Below are 21079 nucleotides of genomic sequence, written 5' to 3'. Positions count from 1 at the left end.
ACACACACACACTGGCAGCATTAAAGAAGCGACAAACCATTGTAAAGGCATATACACATGTGAAACGCATTGCTAGGGAACCACGGTAACCAAAGTAAACGTTCGGAAAGTGATTGTTATGGCCCAAAAACCATTGTTGCCCTATGGTTTTTTGCCCATTTGGGACAATTGCCCTGCTCTGACGAAATTTTAAAGTAGCCTATCATTCAAGTCGGGTCCCATTTGGTATATATGCAAAATTTGGTGACGATCGATCTAAAATTGTAGATTTGTATAGAGAACAGACACACAGAAAATTAATTATATATACATATATATATAGATTAACTATATTTAGAGCTACGTAAATTTTGCAATGAAAAAAGTTTTAAAATCAGAAATTTCGCATTTATTCGCAATAAGGAATCTCAAATGAATAAATTTCACATTCGTTAACAAAAAAAAAAAAAAAAAAAACAACACAAAAATAAAACATAGTTCAAATCTAAAATTTTGCATTAAAAAAAAACTGCCCATATTACTGGAAGGTGTTGTACTTGATTGAAACTCTAGCATTGTAGTACAGTCGAATCCCGTTATAACGAACTTCAAGAGACCTCTTGAGGTTCCCGGGTCGGCCCATGCGTTAAGACGGCACTGCAGTAGCATGCATATCATACCAGGGGTTACTTTTACTTCAATATCATGAAGTTATGTAAAGAAAAAACACAATTTAAATCAATGATTTTTAAAAAAAAAAAGCAAGTGATTTAAATTGGCATACCCTGCAAAAGAGTCTGTCAAATGCAGCAGGACATGTGGCTGACATATTTGCATGCAGATTTGTTTAGATAGTTGTGAATCAGAAACCCTAAACCCCCAATGATCAGCGGCCTGCACCGTACCTTCATAAAGCAAAGTGCCACTGCAATCGATAACCATAGCGATTAATGAAATACAAAAGAGTCATCAGTCAATTTGATACACAAAATTCTCTATTTCTTTTATTACCGAAACATTTTTTCCCCTACATAACTTTTTTTTTCTCCCAGTTATTTACAAATACATAAGAGTTTACACATTGATCACTCACACACACATATAATTTACACAACCTTCAAATAATTACACTGTATATAAAGCACATTCGGCTAAAAATAATTACTTGCTCATTATACTATGAATCTGCAAGCTACACTGCGTGCCTATATAAATGGTGCATTCGCTTCTAAATTTTTGTAATTTTTTTTTTTTGAACCGTTAATTACTTCGATAGGAAGCAGTCTATACATATGTGTTACGATCTTTTTTCATTTAAGATTCTCATCGATTTTCTTTTTTTTTGAATTTTCCCTAGTCACACAATAATTTATAATGACAATATTATCGATCAATAATAATTGGTAGTGAAATTATTCTTAACAGGCATGAGCAGGATTCATACTTCACAATTCATTTACATAGAGGTATATAAAAACTGTTTTTACTGTGTGTGAATATTGTTCTAGTCAAGTTCGATAAATTTTACTTTAGTGGTGAAAAATATTCTCGACTGTATGATAAATACAATTTATAGTGAAAAAAATGTTTTTTTTCCTTTCATTTTAAATACAGAAATGAAAATGACAGCGATTGCAAAGAAAAACAATATACAGTCCAAACCCAATTTAACGAACCAGATGAAAACCAACACTTCCACTTTTTAAATTGAGAAAAGTAATTATATCTAATTTGAGACTAACACAGGCATACAAAAAGGCCTTTTTTTTGGCAATGAGGTCGTCATAGGCAGGAGTTTGCTCTTGATGATTCTCAAACTCCAGTGGTTAGCATCATCAATGTCTAGACCAGGAATTTTGTGCCAGTCTTTCGCATATGTTTGACTTATGCAGCCTAAAAACCAACTTACTTAAAAGTTTTCAAAACAGCTTAAACCTTTGCAGTAATGATGTTTTTTCGGAACTTTATTGGTGCAGTTCATATAGCACCTCCCCAAAAACGAGGAAGGTTCCTGGATGCTAGCTATTGAGTTTCTTATGTGTTTTGCTAAGAAGCCAAATTCCACAGGGGCCTTCCCGTGATCATAAAAGGTTGTTACAATAATGAAGTACTGTTTTTTTCACCTCGATATAGAACTGAAAAAGGTTAAAATGATAGTTCTGAAGGTTTTGACCCCTGCTGCTAACCAGTATAAGTCTTAATAAGAAATCACTTCAAACGAACTGAACAGACAGACGTCAATATTGATAGATCACCAAAATGTTCTGGACATAAGTTGGCTGCACCCCTAAGAGTGACAATACTCACTTCGAGAGTTCCCACATTGCTTTCAAGTGTAGGCTGTTTAATGTGGAAGATGTGAGAGAGTGAGTATGTATAGTGAATGTAAAAAAATTCAGATCGGGAGAAGCCACAAGACCTGCAAACACCTCTTCTTCATGATGCAAGCCCCTGGAGTTGGGGAAACACTAAGTGCAAATATCTAACCTACGACACCCTAGTAGCTTTAAAGCCATATCAGATGCATATACACTGTATTTCTCTGAATAAGTGCTAAGTGCAATGGTATTTCATACCGGGTGTGTATTGCCCCCTTCCTCTCAGTATTAAAGAAGTGTACAGATGACCTAATATACATATACAGAAGAGTATATAGAGGACTGCCTAATAATACTCACAAAATAGTCAATGAATAAGGCAAACACCAGGAAATACTAAAAAATTTCTTATGCATTTTGACACGCTATGGGTGTTGTTTTCAGAGGACAAGAATATCACGCTGACAATTTCCCTCATGGATAGATTACCAAATCTTCAATCTCGGTTGCTAAGAGGAACAAAAAACTATACAGTTGTTCAAGTCAATCATTGCGGCAAGGTCACCACAACATTTGATTTGATTGTTACAACCTTGCCAGAAACTGGCAATCAAAAATGACACAAAACTTCACAATTTTAGATATAATTTTGTTAAATTGCAACTTGAGTACTTAGAAATTACATCTGATTATTTAGTGGACACTTTCTCACTCGTACTTGTTTGTTGAGTATGTAGCACACATTTGTTGGACACTTGACTTGATTGCTGTCAATGAAACATATAATATGTAAGTTGATAGAGGATTACCTACATTTACTCATACAAACCCCCATATATAAGTATATATATTCACTGTGACACTTATTCTGAGAGATATACGGTAAACATTTTCAAATTCGTTACTATATGAAGTTACGAAAAATGACTAATAATTCTTAATAATGAACAGTCTGAGTATTTTCATGATTAAGTTATTTACTTAAAATATAAATAGTGCTACCCTGACTTACGAGTGTTTTCACAAATGATATGAATTAGAAAAACACATGGTAATTTCTGAGAAAACTTAATCAACACACCAACTTTTGAACTTGCCAAAGACGGCAGTGTTAATCTTGTAAGCAGGGCTGCTTTTCTTCTGCATAATATTGTACCATAGTAGTTGATTTTTGTACAATTTAAAAATATTATGCAGTTGCTGAACAAACTAATGGGAATCTATTTAGCAAGAGCTATTCAAAAAAGAATAAAACTGATGCATAGCTTTCACCCTTTCATCTAATAAACCAGTAGCTGCCAACTTTTTCCTGGCCCATGCCAATATCAAAACCGGAAATTTTACACTTAACACTCATTAATTAAATTTAAGGTTGCGAGACGTCTCGCTTGAACAGGATGGTCCCATAGAGTGCATGCTATGATAGAAATTAATGCAAGTAACTAATTTTTTTATATTCAATGCAAAGCCGGTGTGATGAGTGTTTCTAGCGCAGCGTAGATATTTTTCGACCACCTGCTTTTATCTCTTCGTTGAGACACAGCGGCGGGCCATGATCATCTAGTTAGGAGTAGTAAAGTGTGAGCTTTTCCTTGAAAAGCCATCCTTCAACATTATAGATGCCAACTTTGGAAGAAGAGAATTAGGGAAGTTTTTGCCTCAGATCCAAATTCTGTATACAAAAATAAATATAAAAGGGATTTTTGAAAAACAAGATAGAGGTTTTTCCCTCTTGCAAAGACGTGACATTGGGCAAGCCATCACCTTGATTAGCACCAAGTTGGCAATTAGTATGCTGAATTACCAGCCATTTACTCTCAATTAAATCTTGCCATCATCTTCCGGCCTGAAACGGGCATATGATCAAAGCAGAGATGGCCCCTTCATTTCCAACCCAACTCTATAACAGCAGTAAATTGCAGTGTAGCTGGAATTGGTGTGTGGCGAAGTAATAGTCAGTCAAGATTAAACTGATATCTCATTCTCCCGCTGGTGATGTGTTAATAATTGATTCCACTCCAACAGATATAATCAAACTAATCAAAATTTGACTTATTGTGAATCAACTGTATCAGGGAAAAATTACATTCAGTTTTCAAGTAATTTAGGAATAATTTAATCTCGTAAGTCAAGGTAGATGTTAATTAAGTTTTTTAAAGCAATCACATGTCAAAATAACCAAGGATTCTCAGATTGATAATAATTAGAAATGAACAAATACAATAAAAAGCATTTGATGACACATCTGATAACTTGACAAAATTAAATGCATCAGAAATAAAGTATCATCATAAAATTTTATATAAAATTCTTAGATGGTTTGAATAATTTCGATCCATGCCATGAAAATAAATAAGTAAATTCAAGATTTGAGTTTTCTTTCATTGAACATGGAAGAAAACGAACAAGTTATTTTGAAAAGTCAAAATTAATTTTTAAAATTTCATTGAAGAATACGCAAAATAAATACATTGTAAAATATAAATAAATAAAATCTCATAAAAATCAAGCAATAAACTATAAAAATCTGTAAATATAAATTATTATAAATCTATTTCAAATCGATCGGAAACTAAGAAATATTGCATTGATAGAGAATGCCAATTCTTCATCGTTTAGAGAAAGTAAAAACTGTATGGCAAAGCAATGTAAATGAAGCCGAAAATGCTGCCCGCAGCAAATAAAATTATTTAAAAAAATCATGCTTTTCATTACCAAAACCTCAACCACATTCCCACACACACAAAAAATACATGCAAACTACCTCACCTAATCACGACGGACATGACATTTCAGTGTTACAACTGAGGTAATTCTTGTAAGTTGATTAATTTATTTAGGGTTAACATTACATGCAGATATGCATTAATATCTTTTAGCATCAGTATCTCCTATTATATTCTATGAACGAATCTTTCTTCATCTGGATAGATGTGCTCAGTTAGCAGCCATCTTCTACTGTAAGAATGTTGTCAATGTTTTGTTTCATCTGTGTGAAAGTGAATATTCACAATAAATGCTGGCTCTCTATAACACTTGAGTTACTTTCATCTGTATAAATGAGGGCTGTCCAAAAAAAAAAAAAAAAAAGACACCAAACTTTCGGAATCGCATGTCAATGAGTGAATTTTTGCTTTCTTTCGAGCATCACATAGAAGGATTCTTCAGATTTAATACATCATTTATTGTAGAGCTGTAGTGAGAGATTTTTTTCAGAGTGGGACGACTTGTATTTCAGGAAAGGAAGGGGGGGGGGGGGACCAAAGCAAGAGAACAATAGATTTGACACCATGCTTTTCTATATCTATGTCATTTCCTCATATTTAAGGAGTGGAGGAGGGGTTTAGGGTCAACGTCAATTGGTTTATGATTCAAAGAAAGTTCACCAACGACGTGAATAACAGCATTTTAATGCCACGCAGTTCACCGAAAGGAAAATTCACAGACTAACAATTTATTAAAAGAAACTTTACTGAAATGAAAATTTATGGACAGGAATTTCCAATGACAACAGCTCGTTACTGAGAGATCGATTGAGTAGGTGAGAGAGTGACCAAGAAAACATGACCACTCAACTACTTGTTCACTGACTTGGTGAAATGTACAGTCACTTGTAATCCTCTCTCAGTACCCCTTTCACTCAACCACTTTCTCACTTGCTCAGTGGCTTAATCTTTAACTTTCTCCAGTTGGTGGCAAACTGCGGTAAATGAATTTTTTGCTGATGAATTGTTTGTCAGTGAATTTGTTGGCAAAGAATATTCCAAACATGTCAGTTTATAGATGCAAACAAAGTTCAATCTCATTTATATAGAATTTAAATGCTTCACAACTCAAATGTCATGTCCGCAATTCATGCAACTGCGTCATAATACAAACCTTACAGGAATCACTCATCATCATCGATAATTAAGGTCCACAAAAAGTTTAAAATCTACAGCATATAAGTAAAGAAGTTATACTTCCGTAATTGCTCACGCATTACATAATTATCACATTATAATCTCATGGCCTTTTCATTATCAACATCGGATATGTCAGCAGTGAAAAATGATTCAATATACAAACAAAAGTCAAAACACAAAATGAAAGGAAACAAAGAGATGTAGCTCAACGAGCATAATAATATCAATATAAGCACCGAAAAAATGTACAATTCATAAATTACTCTGCTTATATATTCATTTTATGTATATATATATATATATATCACCCCAAGTAATTACGAAACTTCTCCATGGAGAAGACATTAAGCATCTGATTGCTCTATTACACAAAACACACACAACACAAAGATGTACAGAGTGGCACAAAAACCTTTTCATTTCATTTTTTTTCTGTTTCACTATTCCTGATACAGTTCGCATAACATGATAACACGTTTGGGTGCCATGAGGGTTATTAAACCATGTGAGGTTCACACATGTGACAGACTGACAGTTCTATACCTAAAAAAAGGATATGACGAGTGTCGTACAACAGGTCATGCTGCAAGGTGGTAAAACTCTCTCTGTGGCTGCATTTAACATACACTAACAGCTTTGGACTAAGATCCTCTGTCCTGTTGGCCCTTTAGCGTGTTATAGCAACCTTGGCACACACGAACTGGCTTCAAGATTCTCAGACGACTTATCTCCGATTCAAACCTGCTACACCTGGAAGAAATGCGCAAATTTTTAGTTCAATGTGCAAGAATTGTTATACGTGGCTGAATTAATCATATCGACATGCACTAGTTTAATGGTCAAAGTCAGTTACTGGTTTTGAATGCTGTATACTAACAGACATTCAACAACTTCAGGGGATCAAAAACTGAGTCACGGGAAATTGATTTTTTTTTTTTTTTTTTTTTGCAAAAAAGGCTTTTACAAAGACAAAAAATTACACTGCTCAACAAAAAAATAATAATTTCCATGTTCTTAAGGAAATTGTAATGATTTTAGGTGTATATAGGGACTGCTGATTCCAAATCTGGCATTGGTTTTGTCAGATTGGCTCTAGTTTTTGAGATGAAGAGAAAATTAAATTTCAATGGTAGTACATAAGCAGCGTACAAATCACATTGAAACTGTGTGCTATAAAGAGATACAGTAAATAAATGCAAAGAGATCTTTTAGTGATTTTTAAAGTCATTTTGGGATGCTGATTCCGAAATGACATTGGTTTTGTAAGATTGGCTCTAGTTTTTAAGATAAAGTAAAAATTAGATTTAAACTAACACATAGGCATAATATCACATTGTTAAGAGTATGCATTATCTCTAAAACTAGTGTCAATTTGGCAAAACCAATGCCAGATTCAGAATCAGCATTCAGAACCAGCATGAAATATTTTTGAGAACAAAATCAGTGTTGAGCATTGTTATCAATAAAAAAAGCTACTGTGTGTGTGTGTGTGTATAACTATATTCTGTTATATACTTTGCTGTAGTTAAATAATAATTAAAGAGAATTACTGTGATAAAAAAAAACACCAGTCTCAATACGAGTTGTGAATTTTTTACTTAACACATCTATGACTCACTTTGAGCAAAATAGCTGGCCGCAGTTGCGACAGTGGTGCCGCCTTTCTGCAAACGAGAATCTCACATTGCAAGCAACACAGCTGTCACCACCTTCATCTCGCACCCAATGATCAGCTATAGCTCTACCAGGGTTGTCGGTTACGCTCCAACTGAACACACGGCCCCTGGCATCACCAACGTAAACTGTCTTGTGATCCCTGGATAATAAAGAAATGTTAAAGACGGGCAAATGATCGACAAGTAGATGAAAACTTTTTCAATTATTTCCAAAAGATACAATCTATATATAAAAAATTGATTTTCTATATGTGTGTGTGTGTTCTATATGCAAATCTACGATTTTGGATTGATTGTCACTAAATTTTGCATATATATATACCAAACAGGGCCCAGATTGAACGACATGTTACTTTAAAAGTTTGTCAGAGCAGGGAAAATGCTCGAAATGGGCAAAAACTGTCGGGCAACAATGGTTTCTGGGCTTCAACAATCACTTTCAGAATGTTTACTTTGGTTACTGTGGTTCCTAGCAATGCGTTTCTGACATGCATATGCCTTTATAATGGTTTGTCATTTTTTAATCCTGTCAGTATATATATAATATTTTATATGGCTTTTATAATGGTTTGTAACTTTTTCAATCTCCTCAGTAATTGAAGGAACCCAGGGCAGCGCTGGGTATTATAGCTAGTAGCTTTATGTAATCATAACACATAGGAAAGACAAGATGAAATGCTTAATCAGTCTCTTTTGTATGGTTTCCATTTAACCTCTTATCCAATAAGCAAGCAAAAGTCGGGCAGTGGTACAAATTTTGCAGATTCCTACTATTAGTTCTAGCAACTTTTTGGCAAGGAGGTGGAGATGACAATCATATAAAATATTATTAAGACATGTACAATTTAGGACATTTTCAAAAATAAGAAAGTTTCAAGGTCGAGAGAATTCAATATCAAAATAAATTAGGTTGAAGACATTAAGGTTTACATTTGGCAAGATTTTCCATAAATCTTTATTTAGTTGATGAGGGAAGGGGTGGGGGGAAGAGATATTAATAATGCATAAGACAGATTATTATTATTATTGACTCTGCATATTATGAGTATTTAAACAATCATGAAAACATAAGAGAAGTAAATTATTACCTTGAAACTGCTAAAGCTGTGATCGCAGCAGGTTCAGTGTTATCTTTTCGGTCAAATGCCGTATGCATAGTTAATTTGCTTCTGAACACAAGCTGGCAGTGCCATTTAAAACCTAAATCAAAATAGTAATAATAATGACAGACATAAAATGAATAGCATGTAAATGGATGAAAATTACATTAAATTTTCATAATCAGAATTCAGCAATATTATTTCTGCTGCTCGCCTACACTTACAAAAATGTTCGATTCTAAACACAGGTACATAATTTAACAGTGTGATCGGGTAAAATCAACCAGACTTACCAGATTTGCACCTCAAAGTGTTTCTCTCTGCCAGTTCAGGGAGAGGCTTTAGTAATAATTCAACAGCAACAATTTTCGAAATTTATCGATGAGCATTTTACATCTTGAATGGAATCGTGGGGAAATGAGAAGCAAATATGTTTCTGATGTACGTAATGCACAAACAGAAAAAAAAGGCACTAATGCTGTTTTGGCCCTATTTATATCTATTCAGTTGAACAAATGCATGTCAGGATAGCCAAGAAACATTTTTAAGGTGTTTCGACAGGTATAATTCTTTTTACAAATTTTAGGAATTGATTGAAAAATTTTGTATTTTCATCTTTTTAAAACACATGCCTATTTTGCCAAAAAATTGGGTCATAAAAACAATGAGTTTCTTATAAATGGATAGTATTAAACATACTACTACCACCAAATCACACATGCAACTCGTCCACATTCCTCTGCCAAACTCCTAACAAACTGGTATGTGTTGGAATGTGAAGGTATGTGTTGTGAACCTAACAGGAAGTTTGTTTCTGTGTAATGCTGGTTAAGTGAAGTGCTATCATCTGCCATCAATTTTTCTGACTATAAGTGAAGTGTAATGATTGAATATTTGTACTGTTGTAGATCAGTTGCTCTTTGTGGGGAGACTTTATAATGGGGAAATCGGCTCCAAGTTGGGAACCACAGAAAACCAACTTCAGCCAACCACCACTGTGATAATGGTGAGGTTTGAACCTGGGTCCTTGTGATGCGAGTCCCTCACTATGAGAACTCAACCACCAGAAAAACTGGTGCACACAACCACCTAATATCCTGTAGGTCCCCTTCAAGTACTCAAAACCGCTATAGCACGACGTGGCATGGACTATATGGACTCTACTAATACGTGAAGGTATCCTGAAGGCAATTAAAGCAATGATTCTCTCAGGGCAGTTCACAATTCCATAACAATATGAGGTGATTTTGTACAGCACGTTGCAAGGTGTTCCATATGTGTTCAATAATATTCATGTCTGAGGGATTTAGGTGGCCTACGGAGGATGCTGAAGTAAAAAGAGTGTTCCTGGAGCCACTCTGTAGCAACTTTGGACGTGTGGTGTTGAATTGTCTTGTTGAAACTGCGCAAGCCCATCAGAATGCACACATGAAATGAATGGGTGTGAGTGATCTGAAAGGATGTTTACGTACTGGTCACAATTCAGAATTGTATGCAGCCCTATCAGGGGTCCCATCTCATGCCAACTACACACGTCCCTCCCATACCACGTAAAAGAAGAGCCTCCATCAACTTGAGCAGTCCCTACACAACAGTTAACTACACACGTCCCATACCACGTAAAGAAGAGCCTCCATCAACTTGAGCAGTCCCCACACAACAGTTAACTACATACGTCCCATACCACGTAAAGAAGAGCCTCCATCAACAGTCTCCTCTTGACATGCAGGGTCCATGGTTTCATGGAGGTTTTTATCATACCCATACACATCCATCAACCCAACACAACTGAAAATGTGACTTGCCAGACCAGGCAACATGTTTCCAGGCTGAACCCAGGTGAGGAACGTAGTTTTGTGCCTTGCAGTCATCAAAGGTACTTGGAAGTACATGATCGCGCCCGAGTGACATGGTGGTAAGACACTCATCTACCACTGCGAAGGTTGCTGTCTTGGTCCCAGGTTCAAAACCCAAGGGAGGATATAGATAAGATAATCTCCCCTAATGGGCTTGAGGCGACCACCAATAGACAGCACCTTCATTTCCAATCCGTCTCATTGATGGCAATAAATTGCAATATAGCGATAAGGCCAGAGTTGGTGTTAGGTGAAGTAACAAGTACAAGCAAAAGAATAGAACAAGCACTACAAAGACACAGAAACAAGCAAAAGTCAGACAACATACATATGTTAGGGCCATACACATACACTCACAAAACACATTACGATATGTACCAATTGGTTAGAAATTCCGCAAAGGAATGCATACAAGGTGCATATTTGGTTCAGTATTAATAGTCATCAAAGTCATTGTGGTTCCCAATTTTTGCAAGCTGATCTTCCTGTTAAAAAGCCTCACCACAGAGAGCAACAGGCTAATAACAAAAAAATATTCAATCATTACACTTCACTCATAGTTTGAAAAATAGATCGCAGATGGCAGCATTATAACAAGCATTACACAGAAACAAACTTGTGTTCAGTTCACAACACGTACACACATTTTGGCATACACCAATTCATTAGAAATTCCATAGAGGAATGTGTAGGTGGTGCATGTCTGGTTCAGTAATAGTAGGGAAAGCATAATTATTTCTGAAATTTAGCAAACAACTTATTTGGTTGAATACAGAGACAATCACAACACCTAACAATCATAAAACCATAAAAAAAAAGGGGGGAAAAAACTCACCATCCTTCAATATTTTCTTCTTCTTCTTGACTCGCATCTTTGGCCCCTCCATGGCTTTTTCAGCTTCCAAGGCTTCTGTTTCTGTGATATTGACGAAACTGTCAGTCAAAGAAGTGTCAGATTTACTAAGTCTCATTTTTCCATTCAGAACATCACCTTGCTGGTGTTGATCCTCTGCCGTAGAAACAACACCATCCACACATACAGTGCTGCACCGCTGGAAGTTGTGTTGAGGATCTGTGGGATCTTGACTAGATGTATTAGTTATAACTGATTGTTCTGTGTTTTTGGGCTTATCTTCATTATGAAGTCCAACTACTGTTTTAGAGTGTTGTATCTGTGCCGGCAACAAACTATCTCCTGCTGGTAGAAGTTTGTTTGGCTCTTTGGTCAGAGGCTCTTTCTCACTCTCCGGAACACTCACTGACTCTTCCTCCTTCTCTACTACAAGTGATTAAACATGATTTACATAAATTAATCTAAGTTTTCGATATACATTTCTGATATTAAATTCAAAAATATACTCAAAAATTGGTATAACTTTTGTCAAAATCTATGAAAATGCAAACTAACTAAACCAGTGGGGAATGGCGGTGCTTCAAAACTAGCTAAAAACATTGATGTGCATGCAACATCTGACCAAACTTCTCTGACCTATGCTCCATATATATATGCGCTATGTTATACTGGCTATGTTTCTATGGCATACTAGGGGATAACGTTGAGTTATCAAACTGTAAAAAAATTATACGACTGATGTTATAAAAAGGAAGAAGAAATTTAAAATGTTTTAAGGAACATTAAAAAAAACTTTATTTAGGTCAATATGAAAAATCGACTGCAGCAGACTTAAAAATTCAAGTCAAGAGGGAAAATTAAGACGTCGTGTGATATATCCCTGACACCAATTTTCTTTTCAACAGCACAGAAGCTCACAATATCCCCATAAATTTTAAAACTGAAGGAGCCTGTAACAACTTTGACAGAAGAAAAAGACACAGGGCTCCCACTCAAAAAATTAGAAAAAGTAGGAAAAAGCAGGACTAAAAAGTAGGATGGGGGCCCCAAAGCAGAATGTTTAGCACTGTTCTGCAATAAACCCTCAGCTGACTGGAAAAGTTCTGCTGTAAAAATCCCCCATACACGTAATAGTTTTTTTTTCTGCATTTTTTCTTAAATTTCTTTCAAACTGTTCTGCAGTAGAGCTAATTGTTTTGCGACGTACGTCACAGATTTCGGCACATTCTGCTTTGGGGGATGGGGTAGGGTGGCCTACTTAGACAACATAATATCATAGCATAATAAAAAAAAATTTTTTTTTCTTTTTCATAGCACTATTTCAGTATCCTATCAAACTGAAATAAAAGCAAAATGATAGAAATGACTTGGTTACAAAAACAATTTTTGGTCAAAACAGTGCACTAGCAACCACAGATAATGCTTTTCTGTTTTCCTTACAATATAAATTTTTTTTTGTTGGAGTCTTCCACAGTCCAATCTGTCAACTCTCTTTAACAATGCACAGCAAATTATGAAGGCATGTAAGATTTTTAAGAATGATGCTCCTTCAAAACCACTTTCAAAAGCACAGTGCAAAATGTGTAAATTACAAGCTCCGATGTAAATAAGTCAAGGTGAACTGGATGGTTTTACTGCATTTTCATCCCTTTTATAAAGGGATTTTTTTACATTTTACTGTTCGATACCAGTGTAATAGTTTAAGAAAAAAATTAAGCACTTTCATTTCTAGCTCTTTGCTGAGTACTGTATACATTGTTTATGTCTCTGTGTGCATGCCCTAAAAATAGAAGACAATGGAATGCTATTAGGTAGCATCAGAGAATCACCAAACCTAGAATAGGTCTATGTATCCAACTGCTTTGTAATGCAAACTGTTGTTTCACCTATACACAAAATATGCACCATAATTTTGAATGATGACTGCTAGTTACTGTCCAAGACCATGAAAAATAAATACAAAATTATTTTTTCCATACACTCAGAAGTTTTTAATGACTACTCTACTTGTTAAACCCTTATACTAAGCAAATGAAAAATTAATAAACCAAATAGTTCATATGTGACCCCATATGTGAAAACGATACAATTTCTGCTTTGGCAGAATCATTAATTCTAATCTACAACATATGTACTACTTGGCAATATATCAATGATTCTCTGCTCAATTAAACCAATTACATGAATTTTGGATAGGATTTGGTAAATAAGTAGGGCAAAAACTAGAAAGAGTAGGACAAAAGTAGGATATTTTACCAAAAAGTAGAAAAAGTAGGACATTTTACCAAAAAGTAAAAAAAAGTAAGACAAGTGGGAGCCCTGAAGACATTATAGATTGCATTAAGGCTTGAAAAATAAGAAGTCGGGAATCTCCCATGGGGACTGCAAAATTGGCACACACGCACTTATTGCAGTGAAATCCTTACATAAGAAGATGCTATTCTCTGGTCCCAATGCACTTTTCACACTTTTGATATATTTTATCTACAACAATAAATCCTTTGTAATGATTTGTTTCTCCGGCCCCTTGAGTATCGTTATATAAGGGTTTCACTGCATTTTCCTGTGTGATTCATAGATTCGAGCATGAGGACAGCACAGAATTTTTGGAAACAATGTAAGGTTAGCATGTCTACCAATGTGTAAAGGGGTGACTAAGTCCTTGGAAAAAGTAGGAGAAAAATTATTCTAGACCATTTTTTTTTTAAAAAAAAGGTGTGACTGTGAATAAATTTTGCTGGCAAAATATTTTGATTCAGACCAGGTTTGAACAATTCAAAAAGAAAATTCTTATTTTTTCTACCTCAATGCTCTTTCAAAATGGCTCGTAAGGGGCTGTTCAAGTATTACGTAAGCAAATTTTTAGCCATTTTTTACCCCCCCCCTTGTCAGCAAAATTTCATCATCACTGCCCCCTACCTTCTAATGCATAATGGTGGGATCAGAAACGTACGCGGGGAGGGGAGGTCGTGTGCCTTCCCCCCTAGACAAAAAAAAGTTTAATGCAAAAAATATTTAAAAAAAAAATCTTTATACTATCTACCAATAAGTATTTGGACACCTGTGATAGAAAAGAAAAACTAACTTTATTCAAAATCAATAGTTGGTAGAGCCTCCACGAGAGGCAATTACAGCGTGAACCCTCCGGGGCATACTTTCCACAAGTCCTTGTGTGACGGCTAGTGGTATTTTCTTCCACTCGGCTTGGAGAAGACATGTCAGTTCCTTCACCGATTTTGGATGGGTAGGGCACCCCTTAATTCGGCGATCCAACTCGTCCCAGAGGTTCTCGATAGGATTCAGGTCTGGGCTCTGGGCAGGCCAGTCCATTCGATGAACCCCATTGGCACCATACCAAGCCTTGGTTAACCTCGCAGTATGACAGCTGGCATTGTCGTCCTGGAAGTAACAGGGGTCCACCCCGTAAAACTGCCACAATGTAGGAAGCATACTGTCATCCAAAATAGTGCAGTAGGCATCGGCGTTGAGCTTACCATGAATGGGGACCAAGGGTCCCAGTCCATACCAGGAGAAACACCCCCCAGACCATAATTCCACCTCCGCCGAACTTGACTGTTGGCACAATGCATTCTGGCAGGAGACGTTCTCCAGGCAGACGCCAGACCCAGACCCTGCCATCCGAATGGTAGAGGGTGAACCTTGATTCGTCGCTCCAAACAACCCGTTTCCACTGATCTACGGTACAATTTCGATGTGCTTTGCACCACATTAACCGAGCAACGCAGTTGGACTTTGTGATCAAAGGCTTATGGGCAGCAGCACGACCATGAAAACCAATCAGATGTGCTTCCTTACGGATGGTATTCATTGAAACAATACTCCCGGATGCCTGTTGAAACTCCTCGCGGATGAGGGCCATCGGTTGGGTGCGGTTCTTCCGAATTTCTCTGGACAGCACCCGTTGGTCTCTATCTCCCAGTTTCGTTGGTCTGCCGACTCGGGGAAAATTCCGACAATCACAGCTCACCTTCCACTTCTTAATCACATAGGCCACTGTCGATTTTGGGTACTTCAGCTTGCTAGATATGTCCCTTAAGGATTGGTCATTTTTGTGATACCCGATAATTATACCTCTCTCGAAATCAGAGAGCTCCGAACTGCGCGGCATCTTGCATGCGACTAATGCCGATGTTGTTTCCTACACGATATATACCGGCGGAGGGCGTGACGTATCTCAGGACCGCAGATATCGTCATTTGCATAGGTGTCCAAATACTTATTGGTAGATAGTGTATGTTATTATAATCAATTTCTGTTAATTTCAATGCTATTTAAAGGGTAAGAACTCAAAATTTCTCTTTAAAAAATTCATTGCGACCCACCCTTTAAGCAATATATGGTAAACCCTTGACCCGCAGACCAAATGTGTTCCTGAAGGCTATCTGATGTGGCTTGCCCCCCCCCCCACCAAACCTAATTTTGTAAAAATGAACTAAGCGGCACATTTATAAATCGCTTAAATGACCCATGGCACAATTCCAGATCATTTAAGTGACCCGTGGCAAATTTTCAGATCACTGAAGTAGGTCTCAAAGATCACTTTCATATTCAAAGATCACCTAAGTAAGCCGTGATACAGTTACAGAACACTTAAATGATCCATGGCACATCTAGAGATCCCTTGAGCAGCATGTGGCACAGTTTTAGAGCACTTAAGCGGCTGTTTGGGGAACAACACCCCAATGCTGTTCTACATCACTCAAGTTACCCGCAGAACATTCCCAGATTAATTAAGTGATCTGAGGCATAATTACGAATCACTTGAGTGATGCATGGTACAGTTCCAGAGCACTTAAGTGGCCCGGAAACATTTTCAGAGCACTTGAAGGATCCATGAAACATTTAGAGATCATTAAAGTGGCTCTGTAGGGGACTTATCAATAGCAATAGGTAGAATGTTGGTTCAGATGCCCTATAACTATTGAAAGGTTTTTGGCACCCCTAATAAGATGCCATTAAGAATATTTCATATCTTCATAAAGGGTGGTTGATGACGTAAGTGTCATCCAACCCCCCCCCCCTGTCATCAAAAGGCAGCATATCGAAAACCCCTCCCCACATCGATGCTGATGTAATACTTGAATGACCATTAATTAGAAAATGAAACATCTGATTATGCTTCTGTTTATTGAAACATAATCCAAAGAGGTGCTTTAATTCCTTTGATTTTGCTCAATAGTATACAAATCTTACATGCTATTTCTTATGATATATAACAACGTTGACATCACACACTTTAATAGAAAAATTATAAGATTGCATACCTCCACTATCTTTCACAGAATTCTCTTTATCTTCATCCTCCTCTGACAACGAACTACCAGAGGCACTTTTTGAAAGCTGAGCCTTGCGATCAGCATGAAGCGTGTTCCTCTGCATGAACTCCCCAAAAATCCCTTCGATCTCTTTCGTGCCAGCCAAACTCATCTTACGAACTATTTCTTCCGCCTTGCTCTCAATCGGCTTGTCTTCTGTCACGATTGTTTCCGGGGGATTAGACATGAGTTTACATGGCATAATGAATGACTCCTTCTGCTCTTGCTGCAGCTCTTCATTGCTTGTGGTTGGTTCGACTGGTATTTGCACGTAATCTGTTGACCACATCTATGAAACAAGAAAAAAAGATTCTTACAGTAAAACTATGAAATCAATTACAAATCAATGGAAGTTTTTAGTATGATTTATCAGTCATGGTGGTAGTTGAGTGGTCATAGTGGTGAACTTGCATCACAAGGACCCAGGTTTGAAACCCCCCCCCCCCAGTCGCCACATTGGTAGTCGGCTGAAGTTGGTTTTCTGTGGTTCCCAACTTTGAGGTGCAAATGTAAACCGATATTCCCATTGAAAAGTCCCACCACATAGAGCAACAGGCCTACAATGGTACAATCATTCAAGCATTACACTTCACTCATAGTTAAAAAAACTGGTGACAGATGGCAGCGCCACACATAACAAGCATTACGCAAAAACAAACTTCACATTAGGTTCAGAACATATAAACGTACATTCCAACATGCACCAATTCGTTAGAAGTTCCGCAGAGGAATATGAATGAGGTGCATGTGTGGTTTAGCAATAACAATGTAATTTATCAAGAGCTAAAATATAATTAATAACAGATGAAAAGAGTGGACTTATAACGAATTAAATTTTTTTTTACATTTTCAGTAAAGCAAATTCTTCAATGTAATTTAAGAGAGGTTTTATTGGGGTTTTGATCAAGACCTCACGAGCACAAAATCAGACACAATCGTTTTCTCAAGTGCATAAGCATTTTTTCCTACTGCAGTGAGCACAGAAGAACACACAAACACCAGGTTAAAATTCTGGGTGAAGAATCATTAGCGTTTTCGTGTATTTTGAATATAAATTAAATGTAATAATTAAATTGGCAAGTTTTAAGCTTTCTTCAGCCTTTACTTATCAGAAAGCTATGGAGCTGTAGGGATGTTTCAATGAAGGGTTTGAATAGAAACACAATAGGACCCTGATTATTTGAGCCAATGTAGATTGGATCCAGATAACCAAAGCCTCAGGTAATATGTGGGCCTTAAATTAAAAAAATAAGTGGTGAAAATTGGTATACTCAACAAAAAACCTATATATCCCTAATAACTGTACTATGCTTGTGGAAAAAAATGCTTGTATTCAAAGTATTTCAAAGCTTACTTTTACATGCACTACTTTGAGGAATAGTCTTTCAATGCCCACCATCCATAATGCCCACGAGCAACCAATTTGAGACAGTTTCCTAGTCAAAAGTCTTAAAATATCATTTGCCACATCCTCCTTCTCTCTCGAGAAAAAAATATCCACTATTTTGTTAAAATAACCAGTAAGATCTTTCCCATGTTGCATTTGGATGGCTTTTATATAAAAGGAACTAAGTGACATTAAATCAAAACTGAGAAAAATCTATTTAAAGTTATCTTCGATTCAGTTATTTTTTCAGTTTGGTAGTTGGTTCAAGTGCACACAGACGGCATCACAGCCTATATGTCACTCTGTTCTGATTAGATAAAAAATCCCACCTTTTTCAATAGTTCAGATGTGGGTATATCTCAAAAATGTGAAAAATGGCACTAGGTTCTTTTTATATAAAAGCCATCCATTTGTATAGTTTACAATGCTCCCCCCCCCCGTTTCTGGAAAAGGGTGATAACACCCTCTTTTGAAACACTGACCTAGATGTTATGTGAACCCCACTTTGCTATAACTTAGAGTTTCACAATATAAAGAGGCAATAAAAAAATAATTACTCTCACAACACCATCACTGGAACCGGTCATCACCACATTTTGATTGTCCCATTCATTCAGGTACGAGAAAGCTACACATAAAATTTGTTGCGTTCTATCAGCCCGTCCAGTGGCAGTGTTTACAGAGGCGATCTCATCTCCATTTATAGTCCAAAGAAACAGGTGAGTGCCTGCACAAGTTGCAATGTCACCCTGACAAATGAAAGTAAAAAATTAGGCGAGCTTCCATAAACATTATTACATGGGAAATAAAGTTTCTCACACATTCGCATACTACCAGATTCTACAAATTTTCTCACAAAAGAAGGCGGCAAAACATAGAGAGGCATACCGTAACTTCATTTATAGCAATGGCGGCTACTGGAGCAGGGTGACTGCGTAGTTGTCTGACGAATGTAAGTCGACTTAAATCCCACATGATACAAGTGCGATCTCTAGACCCACTAACAATGAGATTATAAGCCCGGGAAGCAGATAAGCATGTCACAGGTTCCGTGTGGCCATAAAGGTTTTGTTTTATAGCGAGTCTTTTCTTGTCCAACTGCCAAACTGTCACCATCTGAAATAGATCATGAATAATTGATGTAAAATACAGTGAAAAATATTTGAGTAAAATATGCTTTTAATTTCAGACAAAAAAAAAAAAAAAAAAGCAGAAACTCAATATCTGTGTATTCAAGAAAACTAATGATTGAAATTTCAAAGTTTTTCATTTCAATTTTGGTTGAATAGGGAATGCAACACAGTCAGGGCAACAAATAGACACTTGGTCAGCTAAAACAAACATGCATGCTGGAGTCTCTCCTTCTTGTGTAATGTTGAATGAGTGGGCAGAGGAAAGAAAAGGTTGAATAAGGCACCTCTTCTGGTCCAGCGCTTAGAGAAGAGATCCTCCCAGTTGCTCTCCTGAACACAGTATCAACTAGTTTGTAACATATTCACACGATTTACATAAAATATAATTAAAAATTTTAACAAGGGGATGGTAAAGAAACATCACTGAATAAACCAATTAATTTTATTCAAGCAATAATACTGTTTAGGTCCTAAAGAGAAAAAAAACCCTTACCGAGTTGGTACCAGCAGTTATGATAATCTTATCATTTGGACAGGCACAGCACAAAATTTCACCAGACGGAGTATCTTCCCATACGAAAGTTGCTCTTTCGGTTTCATATGGACCTATCCTTATACTATGGTCAGCAAAACCCCATGCAACATATCGGGAATATTGTGGAGGTATCAGGATCTTATGCTGTTCAACAGCAAGGAGATTTTTTTCATGGTGAACTATATGTCCTACAGGGCCTTTCAAATCTGGAAAGAAAACATGATGAGCATTGAGCATTCTCTGAAAGTTCACATAATAAAGAAAAGCTACAAATTAACTAATGAAATGTCACTGAACTAAACAGTATATGATATGAATACAGTGAAACTTTCAAAATTATGAGTAATGGGCAAAATAAAAAAAAAAACTTGCTATAGACATAATGAGTAATGTCTTGTAAGACGAGCAAAATTTTTAGACTTTTTGTAAGCGATTTTGAATTGACTAATGAGATATTCTTGCAATACGAGAAGTTTGCATACCAAAGACTCCTAGATGAGCACTATAAGTTTGCGCATTCACCTTGTCTGTTGAGCGTCACATGATTGCAACTAAGAAGCTGGTGGTTCACTTACTCATCCTGTGCAAGCAAAGCTATCCTAACCAGTAAAGGCTCAAAAATTTATTTTATACATATGTGTATTAACAAAACCCTTTAATAGTTTAGGGACTCTTGTTTAATTTGGACCCCATTCTTTAAGATATCACTGACTATTGTTGGCTCCCAAAGAAATGGCAGCGGCTTCAAATCATTTCGATTTAAAAAAAAAAACTTTATCAAAATCAAACCATCAACATGTGTACCCTCAATATGACTACTTTACTCCACATTTTTCAATCAATTCTCCTCTCTGTTACTGTTCAAATTAACGTTCTCGAACAGTCGCTCGATACTCAAGCACCAAGTCAGATACATCTTTTCCTTTTCAGCAGCTGCTCGATAGCTTCCTACACTCGGCCATCCTGACCTGCAATCGTCCCGATTACTTCACGAGTCAACC

At 36.6% G+C, this 21079-nt stretch overlaps 1 protein-coding gene across 1 annotated transcript in view; it reads right to left on the bottom strand.

Moving 5' to 3' along the window:
* Positions 1 to 956: 956 nt before the first annotated feature.
* Positions 957 to 21079, bottom strand: part of bchs (WD repeat and FYVE domain containing 3 bchs) — an 80326-nt gene continuing 60203 nt past the window's right edge. The window contains exons 62-69 of the mRNA XM_089237499.1: positions 20037 to 20284; positions 19299 to 19526; positions 18968 to 19159; positions 16973 to 17312; positions 11670 to 12113; positions 8967 to 9078; positions 7821 to 8018; positions 957 to 6952 (exon numbers count right to left, since the gene is read on the bottom strand). Coding sequence (XP_089093625.1) covers positions 6844 to 6952; positions 7821 to 8018; positions 8967 to 9078; positions 11670 to 12113; positions 16973 to 17312; positions 18968 to 19159; positions 19299 to 19526; positions 20037 to 20284 — 1871 coding nt within the window. The 3' untranslated portion in view covers positions 957 to 6843. The remainder of the gene's footprint in view (positions 6953 to 7820; positions 8019 to 8966; positions 9079 to 11669; positions 12114 to 16972; positions 17313 to 18967; positions 19160 to 19298; positions 19527 to 20036; positions 20285 to 21079) is intronic.

The sequence above is a fragment of the Pholcus phalangioides genome, unplaced genomic scaffold (genome assembly GCF_987345545.1).
Source record: "Pholcus phalangioides strain wild (caught in Gottingen) unplaced genomic scaffold, Ppha-v1.0 ptg000010l_1, whole genome shotgun sequence".
Taxonomy (NCBI): domain Eukaryota; kingdom Metazoa; phylum Arthropoda; class Arachnida; order Araneae; family Pholcidae; genus Pholcus; species Pholcus phalangioides.
This window is presented reverse-complemented; position numbering and strand designations above follow the sequence as displayed.